General features: G+C 37.9%; 1 protein-coding gene across 1 annotated transcript; it reads left to right on the top strand.

Annotated features, from left to right (window-relative positions):
* Nucleotides 1-9,874: 9,874 nt before the first annotated feature.
* Nucleotides 9,875-18,706, top strand: MTERF1 (mitochondrial transcription termination factor 1). The gene is made up of 3 exons (XM_043588817.1): nt 9,875-9,935; nt 10,443-10,501; nt 16,220-18,706. The coding sequence occupies exons 2-3, from the start codon at nt 10,470-10,472 to the stop codon at nt 17,406-17,408; spliced, it is 1,221 nt and encodes a 406-aa protein (XP_043444752.1). The 5' UTR covers nt 9,875-9,935; nt 10,443-10,469; the 3' UTR covers nt 17,409-18,706.
* The last annotated feature ends 1,027 nt before the right edge of the window (nt 18,707-19,733 follow it).

Raw genomic sequence — 19,733 nt, 5'->3', positions numbered from 1 at the left:
TAGAATCATCTGCTGAGGATTAAGAAGAAAACAAAACAACCCCCCCCCAAAAAAACTAGAGCTGTATCTGGGCCTCATGTTAAACCAATTAAATCAGAATCCCTAGAGGTGGAGAGCTGGGCATCAGTATGTGTGAGGTGGAGAGCTGGGTGTCAGTATGTGCAAAAAGCTCCCTGGGTGATGTGCAACTAGGACTGAGAACAGCAGGATACCAGAGAAACAGAGTGGAAAGGTCAAGATCATGGGTAAAGGTGAAGAGAGATACTCTATGGGCAGCTCTGGAGTAGGGAACACTTCATAATCAGTTGGCTTGCCTCATGTCAAAATGGGGTTTGGAGGACTCAAAGGGAAGCAGGAGGATACCAGCCATGTGAACCCATAGTGGAGTTAGGAGTACAGTGAGGAAGGCTGGAGGGCAGTAGGCAAGGGTTCCTGTTCTTTGCTATTTGGTTTAGGGGCAGCCTTAAATTCTGTCCTCAGTGATCCTTTGACAAGCACTCTCATCTCTCCTTCCCAATATCTAGACAAGGACAGTAATCTACCACCAGAGCAAACTTCCCATTCAACAGAATCACAAAATTTTAGAGCTGGAAGGGACCTTCAATACTATCTGGTTTAACACTTCTCTTTTGGACTGTGAATATCTCCACAGACCTGTTAAAGGCAGGGAGGGTTTCTTATGCTTCATTGTTTCTCTAGTGCCCATGGAGTAGATGCATAAATATTAAATGACCAACTGAATGAATGAATTTTCAGATAAGGGAGCTGAGTTGCATAGTCAGTAAATTAGTCAGTTCGTTCATTCAGTTAATACCAGAACAAACAGAAAGCTTTAGATATCCATCGTACAGCATTAGTGACTATAGTTAATAATATTATTGTACATTTGAAATTTTCTAACAATAGGTCTAAAGTGTTCTTACCACAGTATAAAATAATAGTAACTATGTGAGGCGATGGATGTTAATTTGTTTGATTATGGTAATCATTTTACAATGGATAGATATATCAAATCATCATGCTGTACATTTTAAATATTATATAACTTTTATTTGCCAATTATATCTCAATAAAGCTGAGAAAAATAAAACTACCAAAAAGTTGCAATATACTCATAATTTTTGCTTTAGTTTAACATAATTTGTTTTTCCTACAATGGATATTTGGTATTTCATAAACAAAAATAAATTTTTACTTCTGGGAAAAAAAAGAAACATAAGAAACTAGGATATTTCTGATGATCTTAGAAATATAAGTAAATTTAATCCAACCAATATCTGGAGTACTTACCAGGAAAGGCATTGTATTAGGTGCTATAGAGGTTAGTAGAGTTTAATTATTAAGGGCCCAGACTCTGGGTTCAAATTTCCTGGCTTTGATTTTGATTTCTGATTCTTACTTTCTGGCTGTGTAATATTTATTTATTTATTTATTTATTTATTTATTTATTTATTTACCCTTTTCCTGTTTCCCTTTTTTTTAACTGTAAAATGGAAATAACATATGCCTTGCAGGGATGACTGTACATTATACACAGTAAATAACAAATGTTAACTATTACAAGCATGATTTAATATTATCTGTTTTGAAACCCCACTACTGGGAAGAGTGAGACCTGTTACCTAGACAGGACTTTATTTTATGGAGCCTAATGCTGGGTTTAGGTGTGCCAGTGTACAGATAGGGCTGGAGCACCTCTGAATTTAGGCAAAAAATTGGGGAAAGGAGTTTGAAGTCTGGAGGATGACCCAGGAAGAAGAAAATGTGAGCCAGTGAGGATCTGAGAGTTGATTTTCTTTCTTTTTCTTCCTTCCTTTCCTTTTTTTTTTTTTTTTTTTTTTGAAGAGAGAGGGTGCAAGTGAGCATGGGCAGAGATGGAGAGAGAGAGAGAGAGAGAGAGAGAGAGAGAGAGAGAGAGAAAGAAACAGGTCTCACCCAAAGTGGAGCTCATGCTCACTCGATGTGGCACTCAAACTCATGAACTGTGAGATCATGACCTGAGCTGAAGTCGGATGCTTATCCGACTGAGCCACCCAGGTGCCCTGAGAGTTGATTTTCTGTGTAATGTGTTATGTAACTTCCTTGACAAAGCCTGCAGTGGAGTCTGCTTTGCTCACTAATGTTTTCAGGTGATATGGTTTACTCCGGCAGAATTCTAAGTGGTTTTGGGTTCTAGACTTCTGGGTCTAGAAAGGAGGATAGGATGTACAGCTGGCAGAACCAGATGATGGGAGGACAGCTGGCACTTGGATTCCACAAAGATGAATGAGAGTCTGTGCCCTTAAGAAATTGCGATATAACAGGGATTGATATGAATGCACCATATTAATTTAAATACAAGGTAGAATAAATTTGGTGTTAACAATGATTACATAAAGTGCTACAGAAATACAGAAATGGGAAAGATGTATTCTGAATGGGGGTCTGGAAAGGCTTCAGGGAGAGATGGTATTACCTTTTCTAGGTTAAGTGACCATTATGGACTCAATGTTTGTGTTTCCCCCAAAATTCATATGTTGAAATCCTAATATCCAATGTGATGATGTTAGGCAGTAGGGCCTTCCTTTGGGAAGTCATTAGGTTATGAGGTTGAAGCTTTTATGAATGGGATTAGTGCCCTTATGAAAGAGACCACAAAGGGCTTTCTTACTCCCTTCTGCTGTGTAAAGACACAGTGAGAAGACAGTCAACTACCAGTAAGTGGGACTTCACCAAACACCAAATCTGTCACCACCTTGATCTGGAACTGTGACAAATAAATGTCTGTTGTTTAAACAACCTAGTCTATGGCATTTGTGTTATAATAGCCCTAACAAACTGAGACTAAGAGAGTACCTGACAAGTGGAGATGGTGAACAGAGGAGTGGGCAAAGGATCAGAGGCAAGGAAGTACAGTGTTGTGCTTGGGAAACTGTGAAGCTACCTGATATAAAACAATGCCAAAACCCACTCCTATCTCTAGACCTTTTGCTGTGTAAATTACCACTGTTACTTGCAGCTAAATACAATCTTGCTAGACTGCTCAGTAAATATGTGTTAAATGAATTAATGCAGGAATGAGAAGGGGATTGAGACAGGAGATCAAAGATCTCAAGTCCAATTCTGGCTCTCCAACTATAGTAATAGAGTTTTTGTCTGCCCAACTTACCTTTCTTCATTCTAGCAACAATAACACCAATCACATTATATGCTGCTTGCCTCACACTTCCCCTGAAATAATGGGGGTGGTCACATGACTCCAGGAAAGCCAATCAGAATCCTTATTTTGGATTTTATGTTCAAGATTAAGAGAATTTCTCTCTTCTGTCTTGAGTTTCTAGTTAAAAGGATGTAGCCTTAGAGATGCTTGCAACCAGTATTTTGTCCCACAGACGAGACTGAAAGAATGAGGGATACATACAGAGGGAAGCATCCCTCTGTATCTGAGATGAGATGCAGAGAGAGCTATGGACCTAATTTAATTCTTGGATTTAGTAATGCCTGAGGAAATCTCAGCCCCTTTTCCTCTCATGTTATAAGATAAAAAAATTTCCCCCATTTTTTACTTGAATTAGTTGAGTTGTATTTGCTTGCATTTGAAAGAAGTCTATGTAGTATATAGACACTATTATTTATTAGAAAAGTAATCTTTTACCACATTGGGTCCATTTCCTTACCTATAAATTTGGGGGTTGGACAAGATAATCATCAATATTCCTTCAAGCTGAGTTTCCACTTTTCATACTTGTATAAGAGCTGTAGAGTTGGAGCTAAATATGCTCATCTGAATTCTTGGTATTTATTTTTTTTAAGGGATAAATCACCCATAAAGAAAAATTCTCGTAACACCAGGCTGAAATCTACTTTCCTTTCTTCATATCAACCCTTAAGTTAGATCATCACAACAAAACTTTGAGAAATCTCTTCCAAAAATGGAATGCAGTCATTCAAAATTGATTACTTTGTAATTTAGTATACGATAAAGACGCATTTCAAAGCAGTGGGCAAAGAAAGTACACATTAAATGATGTTGTAACAATTGACTACCAACTTGGAAAAAAACCAGAACTGAATCTCTACCTTGCTTCTTATTACAAAATAAAATACAGATGACTTGGGGCACCAGGGTGGCTCAGTCAGTTAAGCATCCAACTCTTGATTTCAGCTCAAGTCATGATCTCATGGTTTGGCAGTTTGAGCCCTATATTGGGCTTTGTGATGACAGCATGGAGCCTGCTTGAGATTCTCTCTCCCTATCTCTCTGCCCCTCCCCTGCTCATGTGCACATGCAATCTCTCTCAAAATAAATAACCATTAAAAAAATACAGATAACTCAAAGATTTAAAGGAAAAACAAGAAAAATAATTAAGTACTGGAAGAAAATATGAGTGACTTTTTTATAAATATGATAAGGAAAAGGTCTTGTTAAATGTGACAAGTAAGCATAAACTCAAGAACAGTCTAGGCCAGGGGTTAAGAGCACAGGTTCTGGAAGCAACAACCTCGGTTGAAATCCTAGTTCCACACACATATTACCTTTATGATCTTGAAAAAGTCACTTAATCCATCTAAGCTTCAGTTTCCTCATGTATAAATTATACCTACCTCATAGGCTGAATAAAGAAAAGAATTTTATGTTTAGGAGTATTCTGGGAGAATATAAACAAAATGTAAATAGTGATTATTTCTAGGTGACAGAATTATGGGTGAATTTTTTTGCCCTCTTTTTCTATTTTCTATATAAAAATATTTCTATTTTTATAGTTTCCACAGTGAATTAAAATATTGTTTCTCTGGGTGTCAGCATAGCATTGCAATTACAATTACACACTCTGGAGTGGACTTCTTAGGTTCTACTTACTTATTAGCTGTGTGAGCTTAGGCAACTTAGCCTCTATTTCAGTTTCCTCATGCATAAAATGGAGATAACATTATTTCCATCATAGATTTAAATGGAGTAATACAGGTGAAATGATTAGAATAGTATCTGGCAGATAGTGTTATATGATGTTTTTAAATACTATTAACATAGTTTAATGTAGGTGTCAGCAGATTATGACCAGTGGCCAGGTACCCTTTGAGCTAACAGTTTTTACATTTTTTAAAGGGCTGTGAAAAAAGAAAGAAAAAAGAAGAATGTGCAAAAAAGCTGGTATATGATCCATAAAACCTAAAATATTTGCTATCTGGCCCTTTATAGAAAAAGCTTGCTGACTATTGGCTTAATTTATTTACACTTTCAAATATGTTTAGGATTTAGGGGCACCTGGGTGGCTCAGGCAGTTGAGTATCTTACTCTTGATTTTGGCTCAGGTCATGATCCCAGGTCATGGGATTGAGTCTTGCATTGGGCTCTGTGCTGAGTGTGGAGCCGGCTTGCAATTCTCTCTCTCTCTCTCTCTCTCTCTCTCTCTCTCTCTCTCTCTGTTCCTTTCCCCCATCCCCCACTCAAATGTGCATGCTCTCTCTCTCTAAAATAAATAAAAATTAAATTTAGAACATATGTTTAGCATTTAAAATCACCATGCTACAAATACCAAGGAATAAATTTCTAAAGGTGGAATTTCAAGAAATACTGTAAAGAGGAAGTGAGACAGTTTTGGACAAGGAAGATCTTATTCTATTTTGTGAATATTTACTCCCCTCCTCTGTGGTAAGATCACTATTTTCCACCAGTGATTAAGAATCAAAATTGAATTGAAAGCATGGTACTATAAGATCAGACAACCACAAGGTACTTAAACTCACCAGGCTGAATGGAATTGAGGCTGAATGGGATCTCAAATTATTACTGTGTTTCACTTGGCCAACTCTGTCCTGCTGATGGTGGCACTCTAACTACTGTGGGAATCCAGGATCATATCGTGTCTGGAATCAGCAAATTTGCCAGGCTAAGTATCCAGTTCCTTGCCACAGACCCTTGTGGTAATGAGTGTGGGAGTAGGAAGGCTGACTCGAGAAGTCTCTCTAGACCCCAGTTAGACACATTTCAGAGAAAGAAAGTTGCCAACAGTCAAATCTTTAGATTTCAAAAGAAATCCAAGGTTGATAAAAAGCAACTGTTTTGAAAAAGGGGTGAAGGGGATTAAACTAAGTTTTTTGTTTTGTTTTTGTTTATGTTTTTTTTTTATTTTGGTTGCTTACAAACAGAAAGAGTGTTAACCTGTGATTATCAGGGTAACTTTACCTACTGCTTTACTCAGCAGTAAGCAATCTGTAGCCTTTTCATGTGTTTTCATAAGCATACAAAATGACCTCTGGCAAGAGAATGGCAGAAGAGACTTGATGTTCCTCTGATGGCCTTCAAACTACACTGGTAGGAAGCTGGTAGGTCTGTCTAGGAAGCTGTTGTGGGGTGGGGATGGCATTTGTCTACTGAATCTAGGAGTCTGTGTATTGCTGTAGTGGGTAGAGGGTGGAGCACTGAAGGGCTACATCTGTTCTGACCTTAATTGGGTCTTGCTGAGATTCAAACATGAGTGGTCAACCAAGGGGCTGTGTTTGCGGAAAGTCTATTTGCATGAAAAACTAAGGACACTGCCTGGGCAGAGCAGGGCATACAGGCACTTTGGTCAAGGTAAAAAAAAAATCTTTAGTTATAAAAGGGCAGAGGTGCTTCTGAATACAGCAGGATTCTGTATCCAGACTTGACTTTGAGCTCATCCCGTGTGTCTTAAGTCCCATTCTGGGAGGGAGGGCTCCAGAGTCTAGCTTTCCCCTGCAACAGGCTTTTGGATGAAAAAAAAGGGAGAGGAGATGCTCCAATACAGACTTGGCAACTTCTTCTTTTCTCAAGTAAAGTCATTTAAAAACACATATACCATCTAATATTACCATACTTTAAGAGAAGGAAATTTTAAAAGAAATATGTAACAAAACAAATTTAACTTAAAACTTGAATTACTTTAGACTATAAAAAACTCTGAAAGATGATAACTGTAGAACAGCTTATAGTAAGACAGAGTAGGGACTGACTTGGGCTCCTCACCCCTGACCATGAAATCTAACTTTCCTTGATAGCTGACACTCTGTTTCTTGAGTAGCATATCTGGGAGGATTGTGGAAGCAGAATGATTATGTAAAGGAGAGGCTGAACTATAAACACTGGGGAAGATGGAACCAAACTAGTCTGGCCCATGTGGACCTTACTTCTGACTTTTCACCAAATTTCCCCCTCGTTACAATACTAAAAATCATTCTAATAATTTAACATGGGTGGAGATTTAACATGCTAATTAGTCGTGCAACACATGAAGAAGCAAAATCTTTAAGTGTGCAAGCGCCAAGAAATCCCTGGCTTTACATGCTTCAATGTCACTTCTTTCCCTCCTTTGTCTCTTTAAAAAGTTTCCCTGGCCTGTGTTAGGGGAATCAGCCTGAAAGACTCTTTCCTTTGTGTTGTCTCCCTTGTGCTCCAGAATAAGCCTCAATAAAAGCTTTGCCTGGAGCTCCCCTTTGGCCTCTAGTTAATTTCTACTGTTTAGAGAGCCCATGGACCCCAAGTGGGTGACACTAGGAAAAACTCCCCTCCACCATGTTGCAACTACTTATCCCTTTTATTCTGTTTCTTCATCACTGCTTACTCCCTGCCTCTGGTTTTCTACCACACAGAGAGGCCACCAGTGTTTACAACCACCCTTTCTTCTTAATTACATCAACATAGTAGGGGATGGATCAGCTATGGTCTTGGGGGGTGGTGAAGTGGGGGAAGCATGTAGAGCTTCAGACACTCAGGCTGAGAGTGAGGCCCAGGAGGGCAGGGTTTTGTCTTGTTTTCCACTATATGCCACCCCCATCCTGAAAACAAGGCCTGAAATGTACAGGTGTTCAGTTAATGTTTACTGAACCAATGAATGAAATACAGGCAAGGTACATACAGGTTATACTGTAATACACCACTAATGACAATGAGGTAGTAGTCACTGCTCTTACTGGAGGTAATGACAACATTTCACAAATCATTAAATACTAAACCTCTTTGCAGAAATCTGAGAGGGGGAAAAATTGATAATACACCATCCTAACCCAACAATCATTATACTTTTGTTCCTACTCTTCTTAGTGCTTTACAATATGCATTTAAAATATATTTGTAATCAGAAAACTTTGGATAGGAAATATGGCACTTATTTTTCAAAAGAACCAATCTCCTTTACCTACAGACATCACTTAAAACAAACATAAGTGACATTGCCTAAGTAAGTATGAAATAACCTTTGGTAGTATATGTAAGTGCATGTAGTATAAGTCATAGAATACTTACTGGTTAAGGAGGTATAACACATGTATTCTCTTGCTCGCTTCTACTGTGTTTCAATATCTCATATCTGCAAAATGAGAGGATTCATGAGCGATTCATAATTTCAAGTCTTCTTAAAGTCTGAAGTTTAAAGATTTCTAAAAAAGATGTTATTGTTTTACATTGATTGTAAAGTAGCTTAAAAATACAATATTTATGCATATAACTATATACTAAAGTAGCTTAAAAATACAATATTTATGCATATAACTATATACTTATATATAACAGTAAATATTAACTCAAATATGAGAGCTCCTTCCATGCAGAAATAGATTTTAGAAACTCACATAGACTATTTCTTTTTTTAAAAAATATAATTTATTGTCAAATTGGTTCCCATACAACACCCAGTGCTCATCCCAACAAGTGCCCTCCTCCCTGCCCATCACCCACTTTCCCCTCTCCCTCACCCCCCATTTACCCTTAGTTTGTTGTCCTTAATAAGGAGTGTTAAAGAGACTATTTCTAACATTTCAGGACTACTTTATATCTGGAGGGACAGCGGTAAATAATTTCACTTAACTAGAAAGATTGATTATTGGTAAAGTCCCAGAGGTAAATCTTTACCCTTATAAACCAATAAAACAAAATTAATTAAAAAAAATTGACAACATACCAACTAAGAGTAATCCAAGGGATAGAGTGAGGATAAAACATTAATTAGCGCAGAAATGGGATAAAGAAAAATCTATCGTATGCTGCTACATAGAGTAGGGTAAAGCAGCAAATTCTTCCATGCAGTAGAATTTAGGATCAACCCTCTCCCCCACTTTCTGTTTTTCTAAAGACCAAATCACTTCCTCGGGAAGATATAACTTAGTGGCTGGATGATTATTTCATTAAGCTAGGTCTTTTGGAGGCAACAGAATTGCTTTGAATTGAAGCTTAATCTCCAATGCTACTAACCAGGCAAGTGGGATTGACAGGACTAGGAAGGTTTAAGGCGATGCCTTCAAAAATGGCAAAAATGCATCTGCTGTGGAGATTAAGCTTCTGTTGAAACTTTATTATTATTATTATTATTATTATTATTATTAATTTCTGTTGAAATAATAGCCTAAATTAGTCACAATTTCAGAAGAAGCATAGGTAACTCGTGCTGCATAGAAGTATATGAAAACTGCTTCCTAGCCTGAAAGCCTAAACTGAATTCGGACTAGAAAACACAATCCAGGATTTCCAAGGTACCTCAAGAAAGAATGAGCACCTGAGACTCTTTAGGAGCCCCGGATCGCACAAGTCTTCTGGCATCAAACGCCGAGATATTGACCCGCACTTATTAATCATGTTAATAAGCGTAATCACCCTATCACGCTGCAGTTCATCTACATGATAGCGACTTTCCCACCGCAAGTCGCTGGCAGGCAATACATCCCTGCAGCCAGCTTGGCCTCTGGCAGGGACGTCGGGGAAGTCTCGGGTTCCGCCTCCCAAACCAGCCAGAAGGCTTGTCCCCAGCACTCTCCACGGTCTCGTGCTGCCCCCTGCCGGGCTCTTCGCGTTGGGTTTACGCCACGCGGCCGCCGGGGGGCGCAAGGAAGGCGACGTCACCTGTGCGCGACCGGAAGTTAGCCTGTTCATTTCCGCTCTTTAGTTCCCTCCCCAGACCCGGAAGTAAAGGCATCTGGCGAATATTGGTACTGTCCAGTTTGAGGTCTGTGGCTAGCTGGGCCTGTACCTTTTCTTTTTAGAAGCGGGGTTGGGTGATACTGATGTACGGTGGAGTCTTTATTTCCTCGCCACCCCTGGGGGAGTTGATTTTGGGGAGGCAGAGGGGAAGAATCCATGGAATGGAACCCGTGGAATTAGCTTCATTTAGCTAATAAGAACTTGTGAGAGAGCTTGGCCTTTTCCCGACTTTTAAATTTTAGGAGTAATGCCTTTTAAGTTGTGGGGTTGAAGACAGACCATGTACGTGAAGCCCTTAGCTCTGGTTTTACAAATCATTTTCGTGATTACGCAGCTTTCTCCCATTAATACTCAGGCGTGTCCTCGCCGTTTTCTTCTCACATCTCTGAGAGAGATGCCTAGTAGGTAAGAGGTTACTCATTTCACAAGAACGTTATGCAGTGTTAGCTGGGATCGATTTCTTTATTATGTATTACGAAGTGCTGACAATATTTTGTTCCCCCCCCCTTATTTATTTATTTGCCATTTTTAGGGACAGCTGTTTTCCAGACCTGGAGAAATGCAAAGTCCTCTCTCTTTAAGACAAATGAGGTGAGAAATAGATACCTGTAAAGATCTCCAAACTTCCTTTATTTTATCAAAAGAAGACAATCTAGAATTAGTACCCTGGGGGCATTGATTAACCATCTCCATTAAAAGTGCCTTTGTCAAGCGAATTGTGGAGCAGAGGAGAACGGATATCCTCTTTTATTCCTTAGGCTTTACAAGTTATGAGTACAGAGGTTTTCAGTGTATTTGTTAATTTTGGACTTTAGCCCTTGGAATAATGGTTTTGGTTAATTAAAGACAGCAAATTGAGAGACGTTGAAATTAATTATGGAATATCAAGTTGTTTTTAATTTATCTGGTTGCACATTTGTTTTTAATAACTGGTTGCAAAATAACATTTATTAAATAATATCACAGAATTTCAGAAACAGTACATAGACCCCTTTAAACTCTCAGAGATAACAGTCATCTACCTCCCCCCCCCTCCCCGTATATATTAACGTCTTACGCCTTTATATAAGTGATATTTTTTATCCATACAGTTATGCAGTTTGCCCCTTAGAATATCTTGGATATCTTTCTATTGTGTTAGTTATGCCTTTTTTTTTTTTTTTTTTTTTTTTTTAAGAAAACTGGGTTGTGTAGTATTATGTTACATAGATATATCACTATCAACCATTCTACTGTTGGTGGCCATTTGGGCTTCTTTTTTGCTATAGCAAACAATGTTAGGATGGTCATCTTTTTTAATAACAAATGTGTTTTGTCCTTTCCTTTGGATAATCTTAATGCAGTGAAAATACTGGGTTAAAGGATATGGTGGATGGTGCCAAATTCCTTTCTAGCAGTGGTATTTGCAGAGAATTTCCTACATTTCCTCACATGCTCACCAGCAGTTGATAATAGGTGTCATTGTTTTCAGGCTTAGCTGAGACCACTCATACCATTTTTTCAGTCAATATATTATATTTATAGTATTGTAATCAAATCCAAATTTTAGTTGTCAGTTCTAAGTCCAGTTTGGTTCTTTTTTAAAATTTATAAATAGAATATTATTTGTATATTCTTTAGTAATAAGTTATTAGAAAACAAATGATTCACTTAAGCAGTAAGTTTTTGTTTAACAAGTTAAAGATTTGTGGGAGCTAGTATTTGAATGAAACCTTATACTATGGATAGATATTAGGAGAATGGACCTTTTTTGTCTATTTTTTAAAATTTTATTTTATTTTTTAAATTTATATCCAAGTTAGTTAGCATACAGTGCAACGATTTCACGAGTAGATTCCTTAATACCCTTTACCCATTTAGCCCATCCCCCCTCCTACAGCCCTGCCAGTAACCCTCTGTTTGTTCTCCATATTGAAGAGGCTCTTGTGTTTTGTCCTCCTCCCTGTTTTTATATTATTTTTGCATCCTTTCTCTTGTGTTCATCTGTTCTGTGTCTTAAAGTCCTCATATGAGTGAAGTCATATGATAGTTGCTTTTCTGTGACTAATTTCGCTTAGCATAATACCCTCTAGTTCTACCCATGTAGTTGCACATGGCAAGATTTCACTCTTTTTGATTGCTGAGTAATACTCCATCTTCTTTATCCATTCATCCGTCGATGGACATTTCTTTCCATACTTTGGCTATTGTTGATAGTGTTGCTATAAACATTGGGGTGCATGTGCCCCTTTGAAACAGCATACCTATATCCCTTGGATAAATACCTAGTAGTGCAATTGCTGGGTCATAGAGTAGTTCTATTTTTAATTTTTTGAGCAACCTCCATGCTGTTTTCCAGAGTGGCTGCACCAGTTTGCATTCCCACCAGCAGTGCAGAAGAGATCCTCTTTCTCCACATCCTTGCCAACATCTGTTGTTGCCTGAGTTGTTAATGTTAGCCAGAGAATGGGCCTTTCTGAAAGAAAAGCTTCCACAAAGGCAGGGAGACAAGAATGGGGAAGAATGTTTAGGATTTGAAGTTTGAGACGCGATAGTGCCTGTTGTGGGGTTGTAGAATAGAACAGACAGCTAGAAAGGTAGTTGCAACTCTGTGGTGAGGTTTTTATTGTTTTTTTAAATTTTTATTTATTTATTTATTTATTTATTTTTAATTTTTTTTTTTTCAACGTTTTTATTTTTATTTTTGGGACAGAGAGAGACAGAGCATGAACGGGGGAGGGGCAGAGAGAGAGGGAGACACAGAATCAGAAACAGGCTCCAGGCTCTGAGCCATCAGCCCAGAGCCTGACGCGGGGCTCGAACTCCCGGACCGCGAGATCGTGACCTGGCTGAAGTCGGACGCTTAACCGACTGCGCCACCCAGGCGCCCCAAATTTTTATTTATTTTTGAGAGAGAGAACATGGGGGAAGGGCAGAGAGAGAGAGGGAGACAGGATCTAAAGTGGCCCCTGCGCTGAATGCGGAGAGTCCAATGCAGGGCTTGAACTCACCAGTTGTGAGATCATGACCTGAGCCTAAGTCATATGCTCAACCAAGTGAGCTACTCAGACACCCTGTGCGGTGAGAGTTTTGAAGGTCAGTCTGAAGATTTCTGCTCTCTAGGAGAGAACTGTAGAGGTCTTTAATCAGGGAATAGGGTATGTAATCACTTTTTTGTTTGACAAGTATACTATGGTGGCATTTTTGCATGACTGATGTTCGAGAAGCAAGTTATGTGGCTGTTATAGTCTGGGTGGGAAAGAATAGCAAAGTGTAGAGATACTAAAGAAGATACTGAGGAAGCTGAATCTACATGATTCAGTGACTGGGGGTTGAGGAAGAGGAAGAAAGCAATCACTTTTAGATTTTTATCACGAGTGACAGGATAGTGGTAGTGATTTCATTAATCAGAAGAGGGCTAGTTTGGGGGCTGGGAAAGATGTTCAGTTTAGTTTTAGACATGTTAATTCCTGTGAAAGACATTTCTATGGAGAGCGAATTATACACAAGATGTAAAATTCACCTTCACAGATTCAGTAGAAACCTTAGTAGATTTGTGACTCCTTTGTTAAGAAATTTGGCATATATTTTCACTTTTAGTTTTTCATTAGTACAGTTACTCGTGAACTTTCTGTGGCTTTCTGTTTGTCATGGTGCTAATCATTTCAGGAGTTTATTGTTTAGATGGTCGTCTTCAGATTTTTGATTGTATACACTCAGTAAAAGAGGTTTATACATGTGTACTTCCAATGTATGTATATTTACTAATTATACACATTTTACCATACTGTTTTATATATATATATATATATATATATATAGTGGAATTATATATATATTATATAAATATATATATATAGTGGAATTTTTTAAAGGCAAAGCCAAATATAAATTGGAGTTTTACTCTTTTCTTCCTGTATCCCATTTGATCATCTTGCACCCCTTGTTCCAAAACACAGATCTTATCTACTACTGTCAGTGTTCCGAACCATTATCCAGTGGAGGGCACCCTTAAGCATCTGAAAGAGAGAACAGATTGTTGAACTGTGTGAGTAGAGACTTCATTCTTTAGTTAGAAGGAGGATCTTGTTTTTGAGTTTCTAAATTCATGCATTTTTGGAAGAGTCTGTAGTTAAAGAGTAGTATGTGGTATTATGGAGAAGAAAAGAATAGTGAACTCAAAGCATAGGGCAATCTAAAATATGCTGTTGTTGGGGCACCTGGGTGGCGTAGTCGGTTAAGCATCTGACTCTTGATTTTGGCTCAGGTCATGATCTCACAGTTTGTGAATTCAAGCCCCATGTCAGGCTCCTTGCTGACAGTGTCGGGCCTGCTTGGGATTCTCTGTCTCTGTCTCTCTGCCTCTCTTTCTCTCTCAAAAATAAATAAATAAATATTCACATTGTTTGATGTTTATTATATGAGTGTCCTTCATTTTTGTTTGAATGTTATTTGCTTCTATAGTTTGGGAATATTTTTCCAATTCTTTGAGCATCTGTAGAATCTTGTGAATACAGGAGTGTTCCCTGCCTGTAGACATAATCTTAAATTCTTGTTAAATTGGTATAATTAAAAGGGTAGACACAGAAAAGCTTTTTTAAAAACATTTTTAAATGTTTATTTAATATTTTTGAGAGAGAGAGAGAGAGAGAGACAGACGACAAGCAGGGGAGGGGCAGGGAGAGAGGGAGACACAGAACCTGAAGCAGGCTCCAGGCTCTGAACTGTCAGCAGAGACCGACGCGGGGCTCGAACCCATGAACCACGAGATCATGACCTGAGCTGAAGTTGGACGCTCCACCAACTGAGCCACCCAGGTGCCCCGAGGCTTTCTTTGATACTGACTGAAAGCAGTATCTCTGAAGCCCAGAGATATGAGTGGTGAGTTGGAACCATCTGTCTCTGTTTTTTATTTTATGTTTAATTAGGAGAGGTAAGAAAGGAAATACCTCCTTTAAGTGATAAGAGCCCATTGTTACTAATTAGAAATTAAGAATTAAGTTTGTTACAGCTATATAGTCTAAAAAGGAAAAAGTAGGCATGCCTGGGTGGCTCAGTTGGTTAAACGTCTGAGTCTCGATTTCGGCTCAGCTTGTGCTCATGGTTTGTGAGATTGAGCCCTGTATCAGGCTCTGCGCTGACAGTGCAGATCCTGCTTGGGATTCTCTCTCTCCTTCTTTCTATGCCCCTCCCCTACTCATGCTCTCTCTCTCTCTCTCTCTCTCTCAAAATAAATAAACTAAATTAAGAGAAAGTACAATTTAAAAAATATGTTATGACTCAGACCATAATTAGCTTAAGAACATAAGTCATCTGACAAATTGAATAACAGAAGAAAATTTTTCTGTTGCTTTCCTGATAAAATATTTCCTATAAATGGAAATACTCATTTTAGTAGGGACCTATGGTTATTATATATAAATTCGTAATTTTGTGCCCCATTTCTAAATGATTAGGAAAGTTTCGGTCATTTGCCTGAAGTTATGTGTTGTGAAACAGATGCAGAGAGACCTGGGTTCATCTTTTATAATGTAGGGTGGGGGAAGATGGTAAGAGTAACTTTTCAATGTTTATGTGCTCTCAGCACAGTTCCACATATGGTGGACTATGTGGATTAAATAGCCCAAGTAGATCGTTTTGAAGATAAAAATTGGTTTGGAGTAGTTGGGTTACAACCAAGGGGGCAATAGGGTAAACTGAAGGAGATTGAGATTGGGAACTGTTGACCAGAGGTCCATATAAAGCTAAGAATTAAGACTAAAGATAGCATGGGTTTAAAGAGAACCCTGAATCTAGAAAAAGATGTTTAAGGTGGAAATTAGTCTGAAGAGTTGGTTTTCAGGGCTATATTTAGAGTTTGTGGAACCAGGAAGAGAGAACAGGGGCAAAGAAGTCTGGTACCTATGGGCAAAGGCAAGCCAAAAATCTGGGAAGTTGAAAGACAAGGCAGAATTGAAAGCGTTGGTTAGTAGGAATAAACCAAAGTTTGAAAACCAGGATAAAGCAGAGGTAGAGAGGGGCAACTGTTTTTGGGTAGCAAACATAGACAAGGCCAAATATAAAGAGCAAGACAAAGGCAGGAATAATTCTGGGGCAATGATGATATTATACTTCTTTTCTTCACATTAAGAACGGAAACAGTTCCAGGCCCACAGATAATCAGAAGCAGTGACCTAGAGAGTGGGAATGCAGAGGCTGAACAACACCAGGAAAGCTGGAGCTACAGATATTTTTTAGAGAAAAGACCATGGTGCTTATAGGATCATAATATGGGTTTTAAGCTGGTTAACACATGCATTTGTATAATATTATGTATGTTGTTTTATACAGCATTCCAAAAGGTTTGGGATATCTAACCATTATGGCACCAAGAAACTTCTTGTGTATGAGAGGTAACTTTCTCTTTGGTTCAAGAGGTTGGATGATCCGGTTTCCTGCAAAAATCCTCCTTAAATTAGTTTCGTTTAGGCTTTACAGCGTGAAGTGTGGTAATACAGACAGTGAGTCTTCAGAGAATGAAGAACTACTGAATAACCTACTTAAAATGGGAGTAGATGTTGACATGGCGAAAAAACGACAGCCTGGAGTTTTTAATAGGATGGGAACTAAAGAGCAAGACCTGAAGATGTTCCTTCTATCCAAAGGCGCTAGCAAAGAAGTGATTGCTAGCATTATATCAAGATACCCACGAGCCATTACACGCACACCTGAAAGTCTTTCAGAACGGTGGGATCTGTGGAGAAGAATTATGACATCAGACCTTGAAATTATAAACATCTTGGAACGTTCTCCTGAATCTTTTTTTCGGTCCAGAAACAACCTAAACTTAGAAAATAATATCAAGTTCCTCTATTCAGTTGGATTGACCCATAAATGCCTTTGTCGATTGTTGACCAATGCCCCACGTACCTTCTCCAATAGTCTAGATCTGAATAAACAGATGATTGAACTTTTGCAAGAAGTCTGTTTGTCATTGGGTCACAATGAGCCCAGAAATTTTGTTGGGAAGATAATTTTTAAAAACCCTTTCATTTTAATTCAGAGTACCAAACGGGTGAAAACTAACATTGAGTTTTTACAGTCAACTTTCAACTTGAAAAATGAGCAGCTGCTCATTCTGCTGTGTGGTCCAGGAGCTAAAATTCTAGACCTTTCCAATGACTATGTCAGCAGAAACTACACAAATATCAAGGAGAAGCTGTTTTCTCTTGGGTGTACTGAAGAAGAGGTGCACAGGTTTATCTTAAGCTATCCAGATGTGGTCTTCTTGGGAGAGAAAAAGTTTAATGATAAAATAGACTGCCTCATAGAAGAAAATATTAGCGTATCACAAATAATTGAAAATCCTCGGATTTTGGATGCAAGCATAAGTACTTTAAAAAGTCGAATCAAAGAATTGGTAAATGCTGGCTATAATTTCAGTACATCAAACATCACTCTTTTATCTTGGAGTCAAAAAAGATATAAAGCTAAATTGAAAAAGTTAAACACTGAACAGAACATTGTTCTGGGGAATTAAAAAGTATCTTATAATGTAATGATACCTCATTTTGAATTTGGGCCTTTCAAAAAGGAGAGGTTTGGTTTCTTAACTGTATATACTGTATAACCTGCAAAAATTGCTGCTAATGATCCTTCGGATATTTTACTGTAAAGGTTTGTAAAAGCTCATGGTCAGGATGCTCTAGTATAGTTTTTCCAGTTATCTTTTCTCTAGTTTGAATTAATACAACATCCAATTATATGATACAGGCTGTGACTGTCCTATGAATGGTAGTTTCCTGAGTGCAGGACAGAACAATATGTGGAAAGATAAAAAGTACAAAATAAGCTTTTGGTTCCTATTCAGATTAAAAAATCAACAGAGTCATTTGGATAGTTCTATTTCCTCTCAGGGTTTTGAATGGCAACTGATTTCTCCTGTTCCCACATATCTAATTGTGGCTCATCTTCAAAATAAAATGCCAGTAAAAATCGGACAAACCAGAAAGGAGGGGTTTTTATCTCAAGTTCTACATTCTCCAATTAAACCATTAGTATGTTCCCCCTACCCCCCCCCCCCCAATTTAGGCTCAATTTACTATGGGTATATCCTGATTTTCTTTGAAGAAAATGGCAACTATGATGGGCAGAAAAATGGCCACCCAAAGATGTCAGTGTCATAATTCCCAGAATCTGAATGTGTTATGTTACACTGGAAAAGGACTTTGCAGATGCAATTAAGTTACAGACCTTAAGACAGGGAGATTATCCCAGATTATCTGTGTGGGCCCAATGTAATCATATGGGTCCTTCAAAATGGAAGAGGGATGTAATAGAGGAGGTCAGAGTAATATGATGTAAGGACTTGACCCTATTTACTGTCTTTGAAGGAGGAAGGGACCATGAGCCAAGGAATGCAGGTGGCCTCAAAGAAAATGGAAAAGGCAAGGAAACATTCTCCCCTAGTGCTGCTAGAAAGGGACACAGCCCTGCTGGGACCTTAAATTTAGCACACTGAGACATGTGTCAAACTTCTGACATTCAGAACTATAATATAATCATTTTGTTGTTTTAAGCCACTGAGTGTGTGTCTGTTGTTACAGCATCAAATAGATGAATATAGGAACTAAATGATAATTAGTTGCATTATAGGTGAAGAAGTCACAAAATATGGTTCTTTTAGCATATCTGTGTTTCTTTCTCTTGTAATTAACTTTTTTTTAATCCACATACCTTTTTGGAATGATGACTAAGTTACTGTTTGTGAAGACCTCTAAATGTATAAAAAACTAAATGTAAGTAATAAAGTCTAAATAAAGAAATATTTTTACCTGATAATGTAGTTTAAAGAAATGGTTATAGTTTCTATATATTTATGTTTTATGGGAATTTCATATAATATAAATAAAGAACAAGGGATTTTTAGATGCACTGACTTAAAAAATGACAAACCAGGTAATGACTTGAAGGCATTTGCAATCTAGCTCTGATTTGAACTGAAAGAGAAGGGACAAATTATATGACCTTAGCTACTTTCCACTGTTTTCCAGAGGCATTTGTTTTCTAGATATGGATTTTGAATTAAATAACAATGGTGCTAAACCTCTTAAAGCTTATTTCCTATCAGTGATACCTCCAAAAAATCTTTCATGACATGGATAGAAACATAATGCCTGTGGCCTTTTTCAAGGCCATTTTATGTCAATGATAGTCTTATAATTATTTCCAATGCACTATTTGATGGCAAGTATGGCATGGTTAAGAAAACATAGGCTTTAGAGAGATACTTATTTAGAGTGATATATCTGGGCATCATTCCTGACCAGCTCTGCACCTTTGTGTAAACATTTTAACTTCACTGAACTTGTTTTCTCAGCTGTAAGATTAAAAATTGGCCTCACAGATGGCAAAAATCAGATGATATAGAGTCTCTTAAGTCTTTTTGCAGATGGTAACTGTCCAATGATAGCTGTAATACAGTTATAATAATATTTTTTAAAATAGATTTATGGATAAATAATTCACATAACTCACCAACTTAAATTATACAGTTCAATATTTTTTATACTCCTAGAGCTGTATAATCATCACAATCTAATTTTAGGATATGTTTATGCCCCCTAAAAGAAACCCTTTGCCTATTAGCAGTAAATTCCCATTGTCCCCTCCCTTCCCTGGCCCTAAACAACCAATTATCTACTCTCTGTCTCTCTAAATTTGTTTATTCTGTAATTTCATATAAATGGAATCATACAATATGTGGTCTTTTGTGACTGGCTTCTTTCACTTAGCATCATGTTTTCAAGTTTGGTCCATGTAGCACATATCAGTATTTTATTACTTTTTATTCCCAAATAATATT

The sequence above is a fragment of the Prionailurus bengalensis genome, chromosome A2, assembly GCF_016509475.1.
Source record: "Prionailurus bengalensis isolate Pbe53 chromosome A2, Fcat_Pben_1.1_paternal_pri, whole genome shotgun sequence".
In the NCBI taxonomy this organism is placed as follows: Eukaryota; Metazoa; Chordata; class Mammalia; order Carnivora; family Felidae; genus Prionailurus; species Prionailurus bengalensis.
Note: the sequence above shows the minus strand (reverse complement) of the source record. Positions and strands in the feature narration are given on the sequence as shown.